The sequence below is a fragment of the Elephas maximus genome, chromosome 25, assembly GCF_024166365.1.
Source record: "Elephas maximus indicus isolate mEleMax1 chromosome 25, mEleMax1 primary haplotype, whole genome shotgun sequence".
Lineage (NCBI taxonomy): Eukaryota > Metazoa > Chordata > Mammalia > Proboscidea > Elephantidae > Elephas > Elephas maximus.
Window position 1 is genome coordinate 46,438,223 of NC_064843.1, and position 21,064 is coordinate 46,459,286.

General features: G+C 41.2%; 1 protein-coding gene across 1 annotated transcript in view; it reads right to left on the reverse strand.

Moving 5' to 3' along the window:
- The window catches only part of HAO1 (hydroxyacid oxidase 1), a 63,769-nt gene extending 44,985 nt beyond the window's left edge, over positions 1–18,784 (reverse strand). The window contains exons 1-2 of the mRNA XM_049869969.1: positions 18,648–18,784; positions 10,612–10,763 (exon numbers count right to left, since the gene is read on the reverse strand). Of these exons, the coding sequence (XP_049725926.1) occupies positions 10,612–10,763; positions 18,648–18,784 (289 nt within the window). The remainder of the gene's footprint in view (positions 1–10,611; positions 10,764–18,647) is intronic.
- Positions 18,785–21,064: the final 2,280 nt, after the last annotated feature.

Below are 21,064 nucleotides of genomic sequence, written 5' to 3' on the forward strand. Positions count from 1 at the left end.
GAGCAAGTGGATATCCCAGTAAGAACAAAACACTGCCCTTTCCAAGATGATATCAGTCCAATGTAATCAACCTGCCACCAGGTTGCTGGCTGATCACCTCAAGGGATGGTGTGAGATCAAGGACTCAGTGTTGGTTTCTGCTGCTGGCAGATTGAGCACTCATCAGAGGCTTTAGCCAAGTTGGGCTTGGTTAGTAAAAGTCTATGTTGCTGAGCCCATACATAACCTTCAGCCCTGGCACCATGGCCAATTTGTTCATGAGCCCATTGGGCAATATCAGGAGTGGCTGGAGAAAGAGAATGACTGGTTTCCACAGGACACGTCATCCTATCCTCTTGATTGTTAAAATCCTCTTCTGCCAAGGTCACCTTTCTGTGAGTATTCACATGAGACACAAATATCCTCACTTCTTTGGCCCATTCAGAAAGGTATATCCACATACCTCTTCCCCATACCTTCTTGTCACCAATTTTCCAATTGTGTTCCTTCCAAGTTCCTGACCTCCCAGCCAAACCACTGGCCAAACGGCTCATGACTCAGTATACAGTTGCACATCTGGCCATATCTCCTTTCAAGCAAAATGAACAGGCAGGTACACTGCTCAAATTCCTGCCAATTAGGAGGATTTCCCTTCGCCACTATTCTTCAGGGAGGTACCATAAAGGAGCTTCAGTGTTGCCACTGTCCACTTTTGAGTGGTGTCCGCATATCACATAGAACCATCTATAAACCAGGCATGCATTTTCTCTTCCTCAGTCAACTGATCATAAGGAACATGCCATGAGGCCATAGGTGCAGACTGGGAGAGGGAAGGCAGTGTGATAGGAGTGGAGACAGAGTTTGGCAGGGCTTTGCTCCTAAATCCTAAGGGTCTGTGCTCTGATTTACCAATAGAGGCCCACCAAAGACTTCAAACAGCATCTCTATTTTTCACTAACACTTCAAGCATTCATTGGATCAGCCAATCATATGGCCAAGTGGCAAAGTAGCTTGCAAGGCAGCCTGAACATGATGCAGAGCCTTCTCTTGTTCTGGGCCCCACTCAAAACTAACAGCTTTTCGAGTCACTTGATAGATAGGCCTGGTTGGAACACCCACATGAGGGATACATTGCCTCCAAAATCCAAAGAGGCCCACCAGGCATTGTGTCTTCTTTTTAATTGTAGGAAGGGCCAGATGCACAAACTTATCCTTCACTTTAGAAGGAATATCTCGACATGCCCCACACTACTGGACCCCTAGAATTTCACTGAAGTGGAAGGCTCCTGAATCTTTGTCTGGTTAATTTCCCACCTTCTTGCATACAAATATCTTACCAATAAATGTAGAGTCATTGATATTTCTTCCTTACTGGGTCCAATCAGAGTAATGTCATCAATGTAATGGACAAGTGTGACAGCTTGTGGAAGGGAAAGGCAATCAAGGTCCCAGTGGATTAAATTATAACCTAGTGCTGGAGAGTTGACATACTGCTGAGGTAGGACAGCGAAGGTGTATTGCTGGCTTTGCCTGCTGAAGCAAACTGCTTCTTGTGGTCCTTCAAAACAGGTGTGGAGAAAAAAGCATTAGCCAGATCAATAGCTGCATACCAGGTGCCAGGAGATATATTAATTTGCTCAAGCAATGAAACCACATCTGGAACAGCAGCTGTTATTGGACTCACAACCTTGTTAAGTTTTTGATAATCCACTGTCATCCTTCAAGATCCACTTGGTTTTTTGCACAGACTAAAGAGGCGAGTTAAATGGAGATGTGGTGGGAACCACCATCCCTGCATCTTTCAAGTCCTTGATGGTGCCACTAATCTCTGCAATCCCTCCAGGAATGCAGTATTGCTTTTGGTTTGCTATTTTCCTACATAGAGGCAGTTTTAATGGCTTCAGCTTGGCTTTTCCTACCATAATAGCCCTTACTTCACATGTCAGGGATCCAATATGGGGGTTCTGCCAGTTTCTAAGTATGTCTATTCCAGTTATGCATTCTAGAACTGGTGAAATCACTACAGGATGAGTTCAGGGACTCACTGAACCCACTTGTGATATAGACCCGAGCTAAGACTCCATTAATAACCTAACCTCCATATGCCCCTACTGTAACTGGTGGCCACAGTGATATTCTAGTTCTCCTGGGATTAGTTTCAGTTCAGAGCCAGCATCCACTAATCTCCAATAAGCTTTGTTATTTCCTTTTCCCCAATGAACAGTCACTCTTGTTAAAAAGAGGTCACAGATCCTTTTGAGGAAGGCTGGGAGAAAGACTAACAGTATATATTTTTGGCAGTACAGTGGGGTCATTTCTCAAGGAGCTCCAGCCTCTCCTTCATCCAAGGGGTTGTGGATGTGTAAACTGGCTCAAGTCTCGGTATTGATTGGAGGGCCGTGACTCTGTTTTGGTGATTCAAGTGACTGCCAGTCACTTGATCTTGAATTCTTCCGCTTGTACAGATCAAGTAAATATTTAGTAGCTTTCCTATTTATTTGACTCCTGGGGACACCGTGACTAAGTGGACAATGCCATAAGTCCATATAAGTCAAACTATTCTGAGTACTGTTTTGACTCTGCTGTCTATTACGGTAAAAATGCTCACTTTACCTCTGTCAATTAAGTAAGTGGCGCCACTTGGCTTCTACCACCACAGGGTCGAATTACCCCATTGTAGTTGGGTGTCTTAGTTCAATTAGGCCAGTTCTCACTGTCAAATCTGACTGACATAAAATAGCAATCAATAGTATTCAAGGATGCTAGGACTCCCTTCACAAATTTGTTCCTCACCACTGTGGTAGAAGGTGTGTCCTCTGGACACTCCACACGTGGGTCTGTGGGCCCAGCTTTATAAATTCACTCTAACATGCCAATTTCCCTAAGCCTTTGAATGCCTTCTTCTACAGTATGCCAAGGCAGGCCTGGCCTATCAACTTGATTTTGTGTGGGCCACTGTGAAATCCATACTTCAGTGAATCAAGCAAATAAACTATTAGATCCTTTTCTAACCTCCTAAGTCGAAACATTAAATGAAGAATCTGTGCTTAGTGAGCTCATACCAATAAATTCAGACTGATCCAACTTTATGTTCCTTGCACATTGTCCCATTCCCTTAATAGCCATTCCCACACATATTCCCCAGGTTTCTGTTTGTACATATTAGAAAAGTCAAGCAGTTCTTTTGGAGTGTAGCATACCTCCCCCTGGGTCACATTTTGTACTTCACCTCTCAGAGCTCACTGAAACTTAAGCATAGTTATAGGTCTAGACAGGAGCCCTGGTGGGGCAGTGGTAAAGCACTCAACTGCTAAATGAAAGGTCAGCAGTTCGAACCCACCACCCACTCTGTAGGAGAAAGATGTGGCAGTTTGTTCTGTAAAGATTATAGCCTAGGAAACCCTATGGGGCTGTTTCACTCTGTGCTATAGGTTGTTATGAGTCAGAATTGGCTCAATAGCAACAGGTTTGTTTTTGCTGTTTTTTTTTTTTTTTTTTTTTTTGTATAGCTCTAAAAGAAAAATGGATGGTGGGGGTGGATCCCGGGGACATTCAGCACTGTCTTGTAAGACATGTACCTCAGCCGATGCCCCAGGCAATCTCTAGGCTCCACCCCATGCAATATCCTGGACAAAATCTCTTCAGGCACAGCTGGGTTAACCTCATCAGGCAGGGGTAGAGAGAGAACAGTTTTACTGGTGAGGGTGGTTTAGCAGACTAAGTAATCTCTTCATACAGGAGTAAGAGGGCTAGTTCTGTTAGCAGGAGTGATTCAATGGGATTTAGGGACTCAGCGTCCCCAGCTTCATGATTTCTGCCCCTATGTCCTCATCTCAAGTTCCAGGATTCCATTTCTTCCCAATCAGTGTCTTCACTTTAACATCAGACACCCTTCCCAGTTGAGAATTCAATTGGCATTGTAATTCAGCTACTCTTACAATAAGGCTCTGGATTAGGTTTTTGGCAATATCAGCGCTGTAACTAAAAGAAATAAGGCTTTCTTTCAGGGCACAAGGGGCAACTTTCAGGTCTTGTATGCGGTGTTTAAGCTGTGACTCTGAAGCTTTGAGCTCATTCCTTTCTTTCACTACTTTGCCTAGCAAAAGCAAGACCAACAAACCAGCTTCCTTATACTTCTTATTCTGACGAAATGCTAGAAAAGTATCAAATATGTAATCACCCAGGGCCTTATCTCTGACAAGTATTCGGTCCAGTAGTGTTAATATCTTACATATTTCTATTGCCACCTGGATTAGCAGTGCCCGCTTTAGTACTGGAGGCAGAGTCATCAGTGCCTTTAAGACTAGCCAGACTTGAGAACTAATTCAGAAAACTCGTCTTTACAATTTTGTTCCTCTAGAACCACTCTCAGGACAAAATGTCTTAGGCTGGGTTCTCTAGAGGAACAAAAACAGTGAAGTATGTGTATATATGTAGACACACACACACATAGAGATTTAGTTCAAGGACATGACTCACTCAGTTGTGGAGGCCGGCAAGTTCCAAATCCGTGGGTCAGGCATTAGGCTGGAGACTTCTCCTGACTCACATGTTTGCAGGGGCTAACGAACCCAAGATCATCAGGTCAGAGGTGGGCTGCTGGCTCACAGGGCTATTGGAGCTGGCGTATCCCAAAATCTGCAACTTAGGCATCAGGCTGCTGGCTCATGTCCCAAAAACCGGAGGTCAGATGATGACCAGTCAGATGCAGGATCAAAAGCTTTGCCAGAACATCCATATACATTGGATACAGGCCACAACCTCAACGGAACTCTGTTTACATCAGATCACAACATGGAGGATAATTACATAGTACTGAGCATCATGGGCTAGCCAAGTTGACGCATAACAAGAACTAACACAGACACCAACAGCTTTTGTTCCAGCCACACAGCCCTTCCCTTCCAAGTAACCCATTCATCTCACACCCAAAACATATCAACCAAAGAATATTATCAGCTGATGGCCACCAGCTTCTAGGATTAGTCTAAATATTAAATAGACTAACAATCCACACATAGTAATTAGAACATAGAGGAAAAGCTTAAGAATACTGAAATCCTTGAGGGAGTTTTCTACTCCAAATTTGGAAGATAAACTGTGATGTGACTGCCCAAACAGAAATCTGACCCAGGATCTGAGATCCTTATGGGCAGCATGTATAGCCTTTCATTGTCATTTCCAATTCTTCTGTGTCCTCAATGTCAACACACCTTCCAAATATTTGTCAGACATTCTACTCTCTTGGGGGAGGGTAGGTTGCTTTGCGCTCATCTAAGGAAATAAATTAATCATTCCTACAGTATTATAATCAATAGATAGATGTGTTTCCCTACATGACATTTTATAGGAAATAAAGCATAATGTGGTTAGGAGCCCAGGCTCTGGAGCCAGAATGCCTATGTCTGAGTCGCAGCTTTATCATTTATGAATTGTGAGACCCTGGGCAAGTTACTCATCCACTATGTGCCTCAGTTTCTCATGTGTAAAATGGGCTTAATAATAGTACCTACCTCTTTGGGCTGCTCTGAAGATTCAAAGGCTTAGTGTTTTTAATGTACTTAAACTAGTGCCTAGAGCTTGGTAACAGCCTTACAAGTGTTTGTTAAATAAATCCAATAGGCATTGAATAATCCCTTATGGTCAGTGCCTGGAGAAATAATTCTGGATCAAATAGTCCTGCTTGGGCTATCAAACTGCAGTTTCTAAGTAAATTTCTTCTCATTTTTCTTCCCAATTACCCCTATTACTCAGAGCACGGAGCTTGGACCCACTGGAAGTGAGTTGGAGGGTAAACCCTGTCATTTATTAGCTATGAAAACCTGCTTTCTCTGGAACTCGAGCTCTTTATCCATAAAATGGGGACAATGACACCTGTCAAATATCAAATAGAGTGAAAAATCATTCGTAGGCTCCAAGGTGTCTTACCAAGTGAGATTTGTTGACAGCCTTCACCACTCCCTTTCCTTCACTTCTATTCCCTTCATTGTTCCTTCTCCACTTTTCTCTCTTCTTTTCAATCTAATTTTTATTACCTTCTTCTTCCAAAATAATTCATACAAAATGCTATGAGGAGGGACCAAAAATAAAAGACTATAAAGTCAGGAGTAATCCCACCACTCCCAAGAAACATTCTTAAACTATAGTGTGCCTTCCTGGTCTTTAAAAATGTATTTTAGGGCATTAGAACTGTTCATAACTGTCTTTTTAAAAGCTGGTATATCGTAACATCTTCCCATGTCATTACAACTTTTCTAACCATAATTCTTTTAAAGTTTATCCCATTTTTTGTGCACCCTAGTTTTTGCAACCAATCTCCTATTATGGGACTTTTGGGATTTTTCTCAACTTTTCTCCTACTAAAAATAATAGAGGCATACACATCCTTGCAGATATGTTTTCTTCAAAATTTTAATTATTTCCTTGGAATTCTTAGAAGATAATTTGCACATCACATGGAATTCCCATTTTTAAAGCATTGACACACAGAGCCAAATTATTTTCTAGAAAGATTGTTACATTTTACATCAGTATCGGAAAACATATATTTCTTTCCTAACGTCATCATACTGTACCATTTTAAAATAATAATTTGATATTCAAGGAAAATGCAATTTTAATTTATAATTCATTGATTATTAGCAAAATTGAATGTTTTTCATATATTCATTGGCCAATTTTATTTCTCCGTTGTTAAATTTCTTCTTTATATCTTTTGTCCAGTAATGTCTTTTTGTCCATTTTGGAGTTTTTTTTTTTTTTTTTTTTTAAATAATGTTGCAGATGAAGGTTTACAGAGCAAATTAGTTTCTCATTAAACAATTAATACGCATATTGTTTTGTGACATTGGTTGGCAACCCCACGTCAACACTCCCTTTCTCGGCTTTAGTTCCCCATTACCAGCTTTCCTGTCCCTTCCTGCCTTCTTGTCCTTGCCCCTGGGTTGATGTGCCCATTTAGTCTCATTTTGTTTTGTGGAACTGTCTAATCCTACTGAGTTAAAACGGTGTCCAAGGTCTATACTCTCATGGTTTCAAAAGTCTCTGTAGACTAGTAAGTCTGGTTGTTTTTTATTTTGTGAGTTAGAATTTTGTTCTACATTTTTCTCCACCTCTGTCCAGGACTCTCTATTGTGATCCCTGTCAGAGCAGCCGTTGTTGGTAGCCGGGCACCATCTAGTTGTGCTGGTGTATGTTATTTTCTTATTCAAATATAATGGCTCTTTATGTGGAAAGGATGTTAACCCTTTATAGTCTCATATTTTTTTCAGATTTTTTTTCCATTTGCCATTTGCTTTCGATTTTTATAGAAATTTGACAGCACAAAAATAAGCTCTTATGTTGATTTATTTGTTTTTGTTTTAATGATTGTTTTCTATGGCATCATGCTTAGAAAGGGCTTTCTATCCCAACTTTAAATAGACATATATTCAGTTAGTATCTCCCTTTTTTTTTTCCTACCTAAGTTTCAGAATTACAAACATCTGGGATTCCAAAGCCCCTTGTCTGTGTGTGGTCTTAGAATAAAGAAATGGCTAGCCTTTGACCTAGGTCTGCTCAGAACCCTTTCATGGGTCATTTTGATTCCCTTGGCAGCATTCTGTGGAGTCACTTCAAGGAAGGAGGTAAATCAAGACCCAAAATTCATATAATCAAAGTGTTATAAAGTGTTATTTCCTGTCCTACTTGGCATCAAAAGGCATCAAATAGAATGCATTACCAAATTGTATATGAATTTCTGAGGCAGAATTTAGGGAGATTTATCACTACTCATAGCTTTTCAAATGTTCACATTCGGGGGGGCTGGGAAGTTAATAAATTAGCCCTAATAAGGAATTCTGTGGTAGAATTCTCATCTCCCATGCGAGAGACCCAAGTTTGATTCCCAAATAATGCTCCTCATGCACAGCTACCACGCACAGCTACCAGCCACAGCTACCACACAGCTACCACGCACAGCTACCAGCCACAGCTACCATGCACAGCTACCACGCACAGCTACCAGCCACAGCTACCATGCACGCTACCACGCACAGCTACCAGTCACAGCTACCAGGCACAGCTACCACGCACACTTACCACGCACAGCTACCAGCCACAGCTACCATGCACAGCTACCAGCCACAGCTACCATGCACACCTACCATGCATAGCTACCACGCACAGCTACCAGCCACAGCCACCAGCCACAGCTACCACACACAGCTACCACGCACTACTACCAGCCACAGCTACCACGCACAGCTACCACACACAGCTACCACGCACAGCTACCACGCACAGCTACCAGCCACAGCTACCAGACACAGCTTCCAGGCACAGCTACCACACACGGCTACCACACACGGCTACCACACACGGCTACCAGCCATGGCTACCATGCACGGCTACCATGCTCAGCTACCAGCCACAGCTACCACACACAGCTTCCAGGTACAGCTACCACCCATGGCTACCATGCATGGCTACCACACATGGCTACCAGCCACGGCTACCACGCACAGCTACCACAGCTACCATGCACAGCTACCACGCAGAGCTACCAGCCACAGATACCACACACAGCTACCACGCACAGCTACCAGCCACAGTTACCAGGTACAGCTACCAGACACAGCTTCCAGGCACAGCTACCAGGCACGGCTACCACCCACGGCTACCACGGACGGCTACCAGGCACAGCTACCGTGCACAGAGGAGGCTTGCTTGTTGCTATGATGCTGAACGGTTTCAGCTGAGTATCCACACTAAGATGGACTGGGAAAAAAGGCCTGGCAATCTACTTCAAAAAAACAGCCAGTTAAAACCCTATGGCTCACAATGATCCATTCATACTGCCCATGGGTTCGCCATGAGATGGGGGCCAACTCAACAGCCTCTAACAGCATAACAGATAAGGAATTGCTTTATATATTTGTATTTCTCTCCATTTCCCCATAAGACAGAAAGGAAATGTAAAGAACCATGGTTCAAAATGATGGCAGGAGAAATACCCAACCAGCAATGGTGTCACCAGCGTTGATGCCACTCAGTGCAATAACTCACCCTCCATCGATCTCCTGTACCAGGCCATACAGAATCCTTAGTAATTTTTTTTGTGCTAATGTTACTTATAAACCATACCACAATATTGCAGCTAAAACACCAGAAAATTCGACAAAATGAGCGACTACAAAAACACCAGCAGCAAAGAAAACAACAGTGTGTGTCGTAACATGTGCAGACAAAACCACTTGACTTGAAGCATTATTGTAATTGGGTAATAATGACAGCTCGGACCAGAGTGCATTAAAAAGTTCAAAAAGTAAATTGGCATAGAGTTTTAGTCTTGTAGGTATATTGATACATATAAGCTGGGCTTACGAAAAATGTTTTTGCTGTTACAAATAACTACAGGGATATTTATATTAAAAATAATAAATTTCTGCCAAAACACTGCACAAAAATCTTATAGACAGCGATTTTGGTGTCACCCCCCTCTGACAGTGTCACCCAGTGTGGTCTGCACCACCCCCGCCCTGTGCCCCCTAGCGATGCCTCCGCTAACCAGGTCGCTGAATTTGCTCTTTCACTGTGAGAATCACTTTGGTTTGAGGAAAGCAGTAAGGGATTTGAGACGAGGAGGTTGACTTCAGTGTCTACTATGATGTAGCTGTGTGACCTTAGACAAGTCATTGAATTACTCGGTTTTATGAGATGTTGACAGTAATACTCACAGTAATAACTAATAGCTATTGAGCCACTATTCTGCACCAGGCACTGTTTTAAATACTTTATATGTATGAACTAATTTAATCCTTAAGCAATCCAGTAAGATAGTGTCATGGATTGAATTGTGTCCCCAAAGAACATGTGTATCAATTCGGCTAGGCCATAATTCCCAGTATTGTGTGATTGTCCATCATTTTATCATCTGATATGATTTTCCTGTGGGTTGTAAAGCCTACCTCTATGACGTAGATAAGATGGATTAGCAGCAGTTATATAGGGTTGCTATGAGTCAGAATTGACTAGAAGGCAATTGTTTTTTGTTTTTTTTTTGGTTTATGTTGATGAAGTCTACAAGATTAGATTGTGCCTTAAGCCAATCTCTTTTGAGATATAAAAGAGAGAAACGAGCAGAGAGACAAGGGGACCTCATACCACCAAGACAGCAGTGCGGAGAGCAGGACCCAAGGTTCCTACACACAGAAGGTCCGAGACCAGGGAAGATTGATGACAAGGACCTTCCTCCAGAGCCGACAAAGAGAAAGGCTTCCCCTGGAGCTGACACCCTGAATTTGAACTTTTAGCCTACTAGACTGTGAGAGACTAAACTTCTGTTTGTTGAAGCCATCCACTTGTGGTATTTCTGTTATAGCTGCACCAGATGACTGAGACAGCTAGCAACTACTTTACCCCCATTTTATGGCTGAGGAAGCTGAGGCACAGAGAGAATATCCCGCCCAGAGTTACACAGCTAGAAAGTGGAGGAGCAGGTTGTGCTAGAACAGGCATTTTGATGGCAGAGCTGATGAGTTTAATTTTTCTGAGTGCAAAAACAACCAGGGAAGTGCTTGTCTGCCACATACAGAGAAGGAAGTGACTAAATGCCCACCGCCTTCCACCCCTTTGGGTGAGATCTCTCCCTACCTCGCACAGTTGCAAGCTCTCCATCCACATGAGCCATGCACTGCATGGCTGTAGCCCCAACGCATATTGGCATGCTGACCCTCTGTCCTAAGACAGACGTTGACAGGTCCATTTCAGCAACATTCCGGAGCATCCGTGGATATAGCTTCCACCTAGTATTAAAAAAAAAAAAAAAAAAAAGTTTTCCAAATTTAAAAGTATAACAGAAGCTTTAACATTACATATTAGTTAAAAAGAAAAAAAAAGGTTTTTTTTTTGTATTTTCCATCAAGCAAGCTACTAATCTAAAAGAAAAGAAGCTATCTTTACTCTCTGTTAGGGTAGAAATTCAGCAATAAGATAATAATAAATTTCTCGAGACATTTGTCTATTAAGATATAATTTACATGTAGTAGAATTCACCCATTTTAGTAGAAAGTTTTTGAGTTTTGACATACAGTCATGCAACCACCACCACAACCAAGATCTAGTTCAATCATTCCGCCCCCAAATTCCCACTTTCCTTTGTAGTGAAACTTTAGCCCCACCCCAACCCCTGACAACCACTGAGCTGGTTTTCTATTCCTGGAGTTTGCTTCGAGAGAATATCATATAAATGAAATTATACAATACGTAGCCTTTTGTGCCCGACTTCTTTCATTTAACATAATGCTTTGAGATTCATCCATCCGTTGTTGTATCCATCAGTAGTTCATTCCTGTCGGCTGATGAGCAGTATTTCGTTGAATGGAGGCACCACAGTTTGTTGGGTCATTTCCAGTTTAGGGCCATTATAAATAAAGCCACTCTAAATATTCGCTCACAGGTTTTTGTGTGAACATAGTTTTCATTTCACTTCCCCCAAGCCACTTTGAAGATGGTATAAAAGGTATGCTTGGTAAAGTAAAGGGTCATGAAAAAGAGGAAGACCCTCAAGGAGATGGATTGACACAGTGGCTGCAATAATGAGCTCAAGCATAACAAAGATTATGAGGATGGCGCAGGCAGTGTTTCGTTCTGTTGTGCGTAGAGTTGCCATGAGTCGGAACCAAGTTAACAGCACCCAATGATAGCAACATACTAAGGTGTGAGGTTAAAATAGGGTTTAAGAAGATGTGGTATGTCTACTTTGTTTTGTTTTGTTTAAATAATAGACAGTAGCTTCAGGCAATCGTTTTATATTATAATTTAGTTCCTTTAAAAGCCCTGAACTGAGTGTTTACCCACTGAAGTACGCATGATGATGAGAGAAAAGATATATATATATATATAAAGTATTTTAAGCTTAACTAAGCATTTTCCTCAAAAATGTTATCTGGCAGAGACTGGAATTTTTGGTTGAAAGAACTTTTGGCTCCTGAGCATTATTTTAAATGACTTTTTCTGTGATTCTTCTGTGTTCAAGAAAAATTATCAATAAACTAACAACCGAAAATTCGCTAGTAAAATTTACAGGAGAACTCGTTCTCTTTTTTCCCCAGCAAAATTTGTATCTCCAGTCTGTTTGAGTTTACTTTTCTCTTCATTAGTAACTGATTAAAACTGGAGAAAACACAGGACTAGACTCTTTGTAACGAGCAGTGGTACCGTAAACGTCTGCTATACACACATACAAGCACGTGACGAGCATCCACCTCCCTCTACTTGGATTTAATTCCGCTTCCAGAAAGAGGAAGATTTTTAGTAAATTTAGTGAACTATGATTTAGCAATGGTGTGACCAAAAGAAATGGAACTTCCAAAGTCCTTAACTGAAGCATACTTCCTACAGCGAAAGAAAAAAAATTGCCTTAAAGTAGGTTTGTGGAATCTCTAAGGTTCTGAAATCTAACCCTTCCTCATATAATAAAGTAAAAATATCCAGTCCCTGAAAGGCATCATAGAGAAGTTTTACTGTGCGGTTTCTTTGCAATTCCTTTGAACATCATAATTGCCATTGTTTTATGACACATGACAGGCTTTGTTGCTGGAAGTCTCTTCTTCTTGACTGATCCTCACAGAGTGATTCTTTGATCTCCATGTTGAAGGGGGAGAGGCAGAAGCCTTGAAGAAAGTTTTTATTACCAGTCTTCTCTAAGTGTATGATTAGAATGAGAGAAAAAGATTTTAATAGCCATTGGCATGCCAGCCTTGGAAGGCACTGATATTTATTTAGAGCTGGAGAAACAATGAAAGCATTTATGTCAGGAACACACAAAGCTGCAAGACATCTGGGTGGGTGTGTGTGGGTGTGGGTGTGTGTGTGTGTGTGTGTGTGTGTATGAGGCCGAATGGGCATTTTTCTAATGGGCATTTTTCTATGTTGAATCTGCGTTTACAAGACAAGGCTCAATCCATTTCAAGGCAGCAGTTCTACGCTCGTCCACTTGGTGGCGCCATCACTTTAATAATGTGTTCTTGTTTCCCTATAAAACGTTTTCTGTTCTGAGGATGACATTACAGGGGCTCCTCCACCAATCTGCAAAATGCAGTTCTCAGGCAACATTAGATAAAATCAATGGAGTGGGGAAACGCATGTTCTCTAAATAGTCCTCCACGTTTTCATCTTTTCCAAAGGGCAAACACAACTGACCTTATCAGCTAGCTCCGATAGCTTTTCAAGTCCCACCCGAACCTCCAATTTAAGTGACTTTCCCACAATCAATCATACATGAAATACTAGCTTACAATAACCTTACACTGTCCTCTATGGGGCCTCCACTTTGGAAAAAGGATATGGGGATTGATGAAACAATTGAACCGATTGAATAATAAACAGTTTTCAAAGATGGGAAATAAGATGCCTGGGTAAAGGAAGGGGGGTGAAGGTGGGTATCCTCTAACAGGGCTTTTGGCCTACACCTCACCTCCGACAAGGCTCTCAGATTTAACTTATCAACAAATCAGATAACAACAAAACACCCCCGGAGAGGTGGGTGCTCTCACTGAAGGAAGACGCTCAAAAAAGCTTTGACCTTATTGGAGCACACAAGCCAAACACAGCGAATCAATGTTTTGTCAGTCTTGTGACACAGTCCTATTGCATGCCATTTTCTCCCCATGAATCTATAACTCTAAAAATTCAAAACACATCAAACAGCAGACCCCAAATTCTCTTAAAAAGACCAGACTTAATGGTCTGACTGAGACTAGAATGACCTTGGAGGTCATGGCCCCCAAACCTCCGTTAGCCCAAGACAAGAACCATTCCCAAAGCCAACTCTTCAGACAGGGATTGGACTGGACTATGGGATAGACAACGATACTGGTGAAACGTGAGTTTTTTGGATCAAGTAGACACGAGACTATGTTGGCATCTCCTCTCTGAAGGGGAGATGAGAGGGTAGAGGGGGTCAGAAGCTGGCTGAATGGACACGAAAAGAGAGTGGAGGGAAGAAGTGTGCTGTCTCATTAGGGGGAGAGCAATTAGGAGTGTATAACAAGGTGTTTATAAATTTTTGTATGAGAGTCCAACTTGATTTGTAAACTTTCACTTAAAGCACAACAAAATTAAAACACACACACACACATCAAACACAGTGTTTGCAATCTTAGTTTTCTCCATGCATTTTTAAAAATTTTGAGAGATTTAAAATTTCTAACTAGATCTTTATCAACCTCTTATACAACCTAGTAAAGAAGAACCGTCATTTAAGTGAAGAAAAGAAAGCACGGTAAGCATATTTAAGTAATAAAAGCATTTTAAAATGGCCCATTGCTATAAAAGAGAGGTTCTGGGATGTGTAGGCCCGTGAACCCCCTGAAACTGAGTGTGATTGTACGTGTGAGAGAGAGAGAGAGAGACCACTCGTCTGGAAAATGAGGCCACCCTTTAGGAAACTCAAAAAATAAATAAAAGAGAGAGAGGAGGAAGTAGAAGAGGAGAAGAAAAAATTGTAATGTCCTGCAATAGAGCCAGGATATGAAACGTTTTTCATGTGGATCTTCCAAACCAAGAGACAATCAGCTGCTTTTCCAATGCAAGAGCAGGCAGCAGCTTACTCCCCTGCCGTGGAAAGCAGCAGAAGGTTGCTGCCACGCTTAAGCCTGGGAGAAGAATATTGAAAATGTCACCAGTGAGTTCATATTGCTTCCCAAATATCAAAGTGAAAGAGTGATCTCACTTTTCCCCATTGGCTATTTAAAAAAACACACAATTTTCAGTGTCAGTAGGTAATACAGCAGGAAGGAGAAGAGCTTCCTATTCTGAAATCATGAGGACTTCTAAATGCCCAATTTGTAGAATTGTTTTCCATCTGCGACAATTTCTGAGAAAGCCACAAAATACGTGCCAACCATGGTTGAGAAGGACAGGTTGAGTTAATGCCTAAGAGCAACAAAGTGCTGTACGTTCTCAAATTAATTCCAATCAGGGAAGATCAGGCATGGTCTCCAGGAGGCAAAACCAGTTTGCCCTCGACTTTTAACATAAAGGTTAGCGATTCAAACCCACCCAGTGGCATCAAAGAAGAAAAGCTTGGAAATCTGCTTTGGTAAAGATTCTACACTGTAACATGTGAGGTGGCCATGAGTGAGAATCGACTCTACAGCAGCACTAGGGAACTGTGTTCTTCTGGGTGAGTCCACCTGTTGGACTTTATTTGGAGTTTTTTTTTGTTTTTTTTTAATTGGCCACAAGTATATTGGTCCAAGAAATGTCATTCGAGCAACTAACTGCTGGGTCATATGAGTGGCCCGTGTCCCAGAACTCCTAAAAAGTGGTTTACAGAGCTGAGCACAGAGAGAGAAATGTCACTCAGTGGAGTCGCTGTGGTTGCTGTCAGTGCGATAATTCATGGCGTCACCCCCCATGGACCTCCTCCCGTACCTGACCATACAGAATCCTTAGTAATGTTTTTGTACTGTTACTTGTAAATCATAATTTCTGTATATCACTCCTGTTTGTTTAATTACTACTTCATTCTCAGAGAAGTTATTGATAGAACTTCACAAATACTAATTACTACAATATTGTAGCTAAAATACCAGAAAATTTGACCAAAGCAGCGAGTATAAAACCACCAGCAGCAATGAGGACAACATTGCATTGTATCATGTACAGAGGAAACCGATTGATTCGAAGCGTCCTTATAATCGGGCAATAATGACAGCTCTGACCAGAGCGCATTAGAAGGTTCAAAAGTAAACTAGCATAGAGTTTAGCCTTGTACATATATTGATACATGTAAGCTGGGCTCAGGAAAAATTTTTTGTTGTTATAAATAACTATAGGGATATCTTTATTGAAAAATACTGAATTTCTGTTGAAATGCTGCACAAAAATTTTATAGACCATCATTTTGGTGTCACCCCTCTGACAGTGTCCCCTGGTGCACTCCACACCCCCACACCCTCTAATGATGCCACTACTGTCACTATGAATGCCCTTTTGTTGTTCACGGAGGGGGGGCAGCGTAGGGGTTTATAAGTGTCACATGCGTGTTAGAAATGACTTGACATTGTGTAACAATAGTTGATCTGAAATTCGATGGGGTTTTTTTGCAGCCTTCATTAGCATCAGGATGAGAGATTTCAGATGGATTGCCTTTATCTCATCAACCCAAAGCCACCACCACCCCAGCAGAAAACCTATTCATAGGTTCACGTGACCAACTAGAAGACACAGGATGAGGAATCAAGGGTCACCCAGCAGTTACACAGCAAAAGAGGACCTGAGGTTTTCGGTAGGTAACGGCCCCTAAGTTTGCTGCAATAAAAACTTCTCAAATGGGTGATAATAAAATAGCATCAGCTCCTCCAGGGAAAGCTGGTTAACACAGGTTTGCCTTTCTCTCTCTCTCTTTAAAGCTGAGCAAAAGAGACCGGCGAAGAATTGCAAACTCCTTATCTCTCCTGTCCCTAAGTTACTCAGAACATACTTTAAAAACCCAGTTGCCGTGGAGTCGACCCCCTGGGTAGTGCAGTTAATGTGCTCAGGTGCTAACCTAAAGGTTGGAGGTTCGAGTCTACCCAGAGGTACCTCGGAGTAAAAGCCTGGTGATCTACTCCTGAAACATCAGACACTGAAAACCTTATGGAGCATATGGGGCTCCAACACACATGGGGCTGCCAGGGCATAGGTAGGAGGGGACTACTACTCACTCAGGTACCATGAGATACTTTCCAATTCATAATGTGGAAACTACCAGAGCCTTCTGTTGCTCCCATTAAAGTTTCTAGAACGTCTAGGATTGCAAAGGTGGTTTCTACTACTATCAAAGTAGTAGCTGTACTACTTTGCTCCCTCCCTGAGGCTCTTTTCTGGGCCATTTTGCATCAATTCAACCAACCAGCATTATGGACGCCAAAAGTCAGTGCTTGTCCATTGGATTATAAGATCACAGGGATAGGAACTTTCTCTGTTTGGTTCACCACTCTATTCTCAGCATGTAGTACAGCATCTGGTCCATGGAGATGCCTGATAAATGGGAGCTAATTAATTAACTAGCATGGGATGAAGGCATTAAAGGGAGAGGAAGACTATATATAAATGGAGTAGGTGGTCACCTGAGCATTGTGACTTAAAGAATACTAAGAGACACCAACACAATGAGTCTGTCAAGGGCTTGAAATTTCCTTGGTTTAACTGACTTATTGGGTTATAATATTGTTTTCAGCAGGCCACTAACAGCCAAAACACATACCTGGTGAACCAAGTTGACATGGGCCAGAAAAGGGGCATCCCCCAGGACAGAATATTTTTAAGAAGCCCAAAATATTTATGATTAGGGAAGATCATGCAAAATTTCAAGCTTTCCATTCCTAGCCAACATGTTCCTTTATGTCTTCCCAGGATTTATTGAACTTATTTGGGTCTCAGGGAAAATCTGAGACAAAGTCAAGGCTTGAAGGGGACTGGGAGAGTCCCCCCTCTTCCCGCATTCCCATTCTCAGGCTCTGATACTGCTTTGCAGATGAATCAGTGCTTCTCGCTGAGGAACACACTGGTTAGAATGATTTGATTCCTCCTAATTTACATAGAAGCAGTTCCTGGCTTGCAAAAATGGTTAAATGCTCAACTACCAACCAAAAGATTGACAGTTGGAACCCACTCAGAGGCGCCCCAGAAGACAGGCCTAGCAATCTGGTTCTGAAAATCCTATGGAGCAGTTCTAACTCTGCACACGTGGGGTCACCATGAGTCGCAATCAACGAGATGGCAACTAACAAGAACAACAATGACAAAAATTTACATATACAAAAGTGATTTTGCTCTAGGCTAAAGAAGAAACCAAGAAGGAAGGCAGATTCTTTCCCCTTTGTACTTTTCTACCTTTTATCTTTAATTTATCACCACCCATGAGTACACACAGAATTCATCAGCTTTGCTAAGGGCTATAATGGCAGCTGGATGACAGGGGAAGGGTTCAGTGTATTTAAGGCTCTCCTCCACCATCCCAGCAAATGAACTGTTTTTGTAACTGCTGAGAGAAAAACACTCCTTCAAAATTACTTTACTTCTTGTTTTTGTTACAAACAGAACACATAAACTATGATACCCACCATCTTGTGCTTTGAAATATGAAAGGCAAGGGAGAAGCTAATTTGGGAACAGAGATGAACGTTTTGGGAGGGGAGATAAAACAGCAAAGTTCAAAGATTAATGCCACGTAGACAAATTGAAATCTAAAGTGGAAGTTTAGACAACAGTAATCAAAATAAATGATAACGGAAAGCCGGTGGTATGGGAACATTTAAGACAACAATCTGATCTGGTTCAGCCAGATAAGATGGCAATCTTGGGTTTACTGCTGTTTATACACCGTGAACATAGGCGCTCACTGTCATACTCAGAGAAGAAGAAAATGGCCCCCTCAGAATTTATCGCCATTTTTATATCTAGTTAAATTAATTACCTACATACTTGCAAGCAAGGAATTATTATTATTCAAGATTCTCAGGCTTGGAATATTTTAAAACACAATAAAAGCCCAAGATTTTTTACAGCCCCAAGAATTTTCACCTCCCAAGTAAGCACAGATCTAGACAAATAACTCCACACTATTAAAATAAAGCTAGAAGACCTTATTTTGGTACAGTGTCTGCGTGTCAATTATTTTCAAATATAAGTTGTCTTACCTGGAAAATGCTGTAACATTATCAGCCAAGGTTTCCTGATCATTTGCCCCAGACCTATAATAGTCATATACTGACTTTGGCAGTACTGATTTAGCATGTTGTTCATAATCATTAATACAAAGTAGCCGAGGGAACATTTTTGCAGGTGACAGCAACCCCAGTTTTTTTTAATTTATTCTGCATTGCCTTCTACACCCTGACAATTCCGTTATTTGTCAATCATTAACAGACTTTTTCCAAAGTTCAGATTTAGTTCTCTATTGCTTACATGAAAAAGAGCAAACATATGCTTAGACTTGGAAATTTCATACACCTAAGTCACAGGAAATTGGGGTTGGGGAAGCAGCAGAAGGGGATTAATAAAACTAGTTGCCTTCTGGTCGACTCTGACTCATGGTGATCCCATGTGTTTCAGAGTAGAACCGTACTCCCTAGGGTTTTCAAAGGCTGATTTTTTCGGAAGTAGATCACAAGACATGTCTTCTGAGGCACCTAGGAGTAGACTCAAACCTCCAACCTTTAAGTTACCAGCTGAGTGCATTAACTATTTGTACCATCCAGGGACTCCAGAAGGAAATTGGATGTCAGAAAAAAACATAGAGGAATGACTTAAAAGGTAAGGACTAGAGAAGCCCTTTCATGAAACACTCTTGGCGTAGCTTTGCCTAAGGCTGCTTCTTTCTACACTTTGTGTGCCTTTGCTCTTTGTTCGGTACCTGGAAAGGCTGCTCACTCATTTTTCTTCCACATTTGTATCATATGTTTTTCCTGTGACAAAGTGCTTATGAAATGAATGAGACACCCAGTAAATATCGGGCTTTTTTTTTTACACAAGATGAAATTCAGCTGATCATAAACATTAGGCCAAATTTACAATTCTTAAAAGGGGTCATTTGTCCAAAGAAGATATATAAATGGCCAATAACCACATGAAAAGATGTTCAATGTCAATAGGAAAATGCAAATCAAAACCACTATGAGACATCACTTCACATCCACTAGGATGGCTATTATCAGAGAAACAAAAATAGGAAGTGTTGGTAAGGATGTGGAGAAATTGGAAAACTCTTTCATTGCTGGTGGGAATGTAAAATATTGCATCACTGTGGAAAACAGTCTAGTGTTTCCTCAAGAAGTTAAACAGAATTACCATGAAACAAAGCAATTCCACTCCTAGGTATATACCCAAGAGACTTGAGACCAGGGCTGGTACACTAAAGTTCATTGCAGCACTATATCCATAGCCAGAAGGTTGAAACAACTCAAGTATACCAATACCAGCTGTTCTCAGTCAATTCCATCCCATGGTGGCCCCATACCCATACAATGAAATATTATGTAGTCACAAAGAATGAAGAAATGAAGTTCTGATGCATGCTGCTACATGGATGAGCCTTGAAAACATTATGCATGTGAAATAAGTCAGTCACAAAAGGACAACTATTGCATGATCCTACTTAGATGAAATATCTAGACTAGGCAAATACATAGAGATCAAAGTTCATTAGTGGTTATCAGCAGTGGTTGGGAGGGGGAAATAGGGGATTATTACTTGAGGAGTACCAAGTTTCTGTTTGGGGTGATGAAAAACCTGTTGGAAATAGATAATGCTAATGGTGGCACAACTTGGTGGGTGCAGTTAATGTTACTGAATTATACACAAAAATAGATAAAAAGAAAAACTTTTGTTATATATATTTTACACAATAAAATAAAATAAAATAAAATAAAAGTCTTGTTTGTCTTTGGAGAAGATATAGAAGGGTAGCATCCCAGAAGACCTTGTGGACTCAATTCAGAAATTGTGCTCAATAGTGGAATACCTGGGGAAGATTTGTGTTAGTAAGTCATGACTGAGAAAGCCAGACCTGGGTTTCGATCTAGGAGCCTCCACATAAAGCTGCTTACCAGATTCAAGAATGAACTTTTATTTTAAGATTTATTCATTTGCAACTTTAACAATTATTAAAACCATTATGTTTTTGCAAAGGATGTATCAGAGAGGAAGAGGCAATTTAATATTCTATAATGAACCTTAAGCAGACCAAGTCCTGGTGTGGTGCAATGAATTACTTAATATGGCCCTTATGGCCCTAGTCAGAATGATGGGTTTCACTGCAAAAGCCCAGACTCACTGGGATATATGGTTTTGGAAAAAAGGGGATAAATGCGAGAATGAGAAAGCTTTGGTTTCTGGATGGGATAAAAATCACCCATGGATTCAAGCAGCTGTTATGTTGCAATCAGTTACGCTAGACAAAAGCTATTCATGGAAATTAGGAGTGATGGATCTAACTCTTGAGGAACTGGCTAGTTGGATGCATATGGAAATACAGAACTATAAGGAAAGACCCAGACATAAAATTCCTCGGTTTCTTTTATCAGTAATAGCTGCAATGGCAGGAAAAAAGAATGTA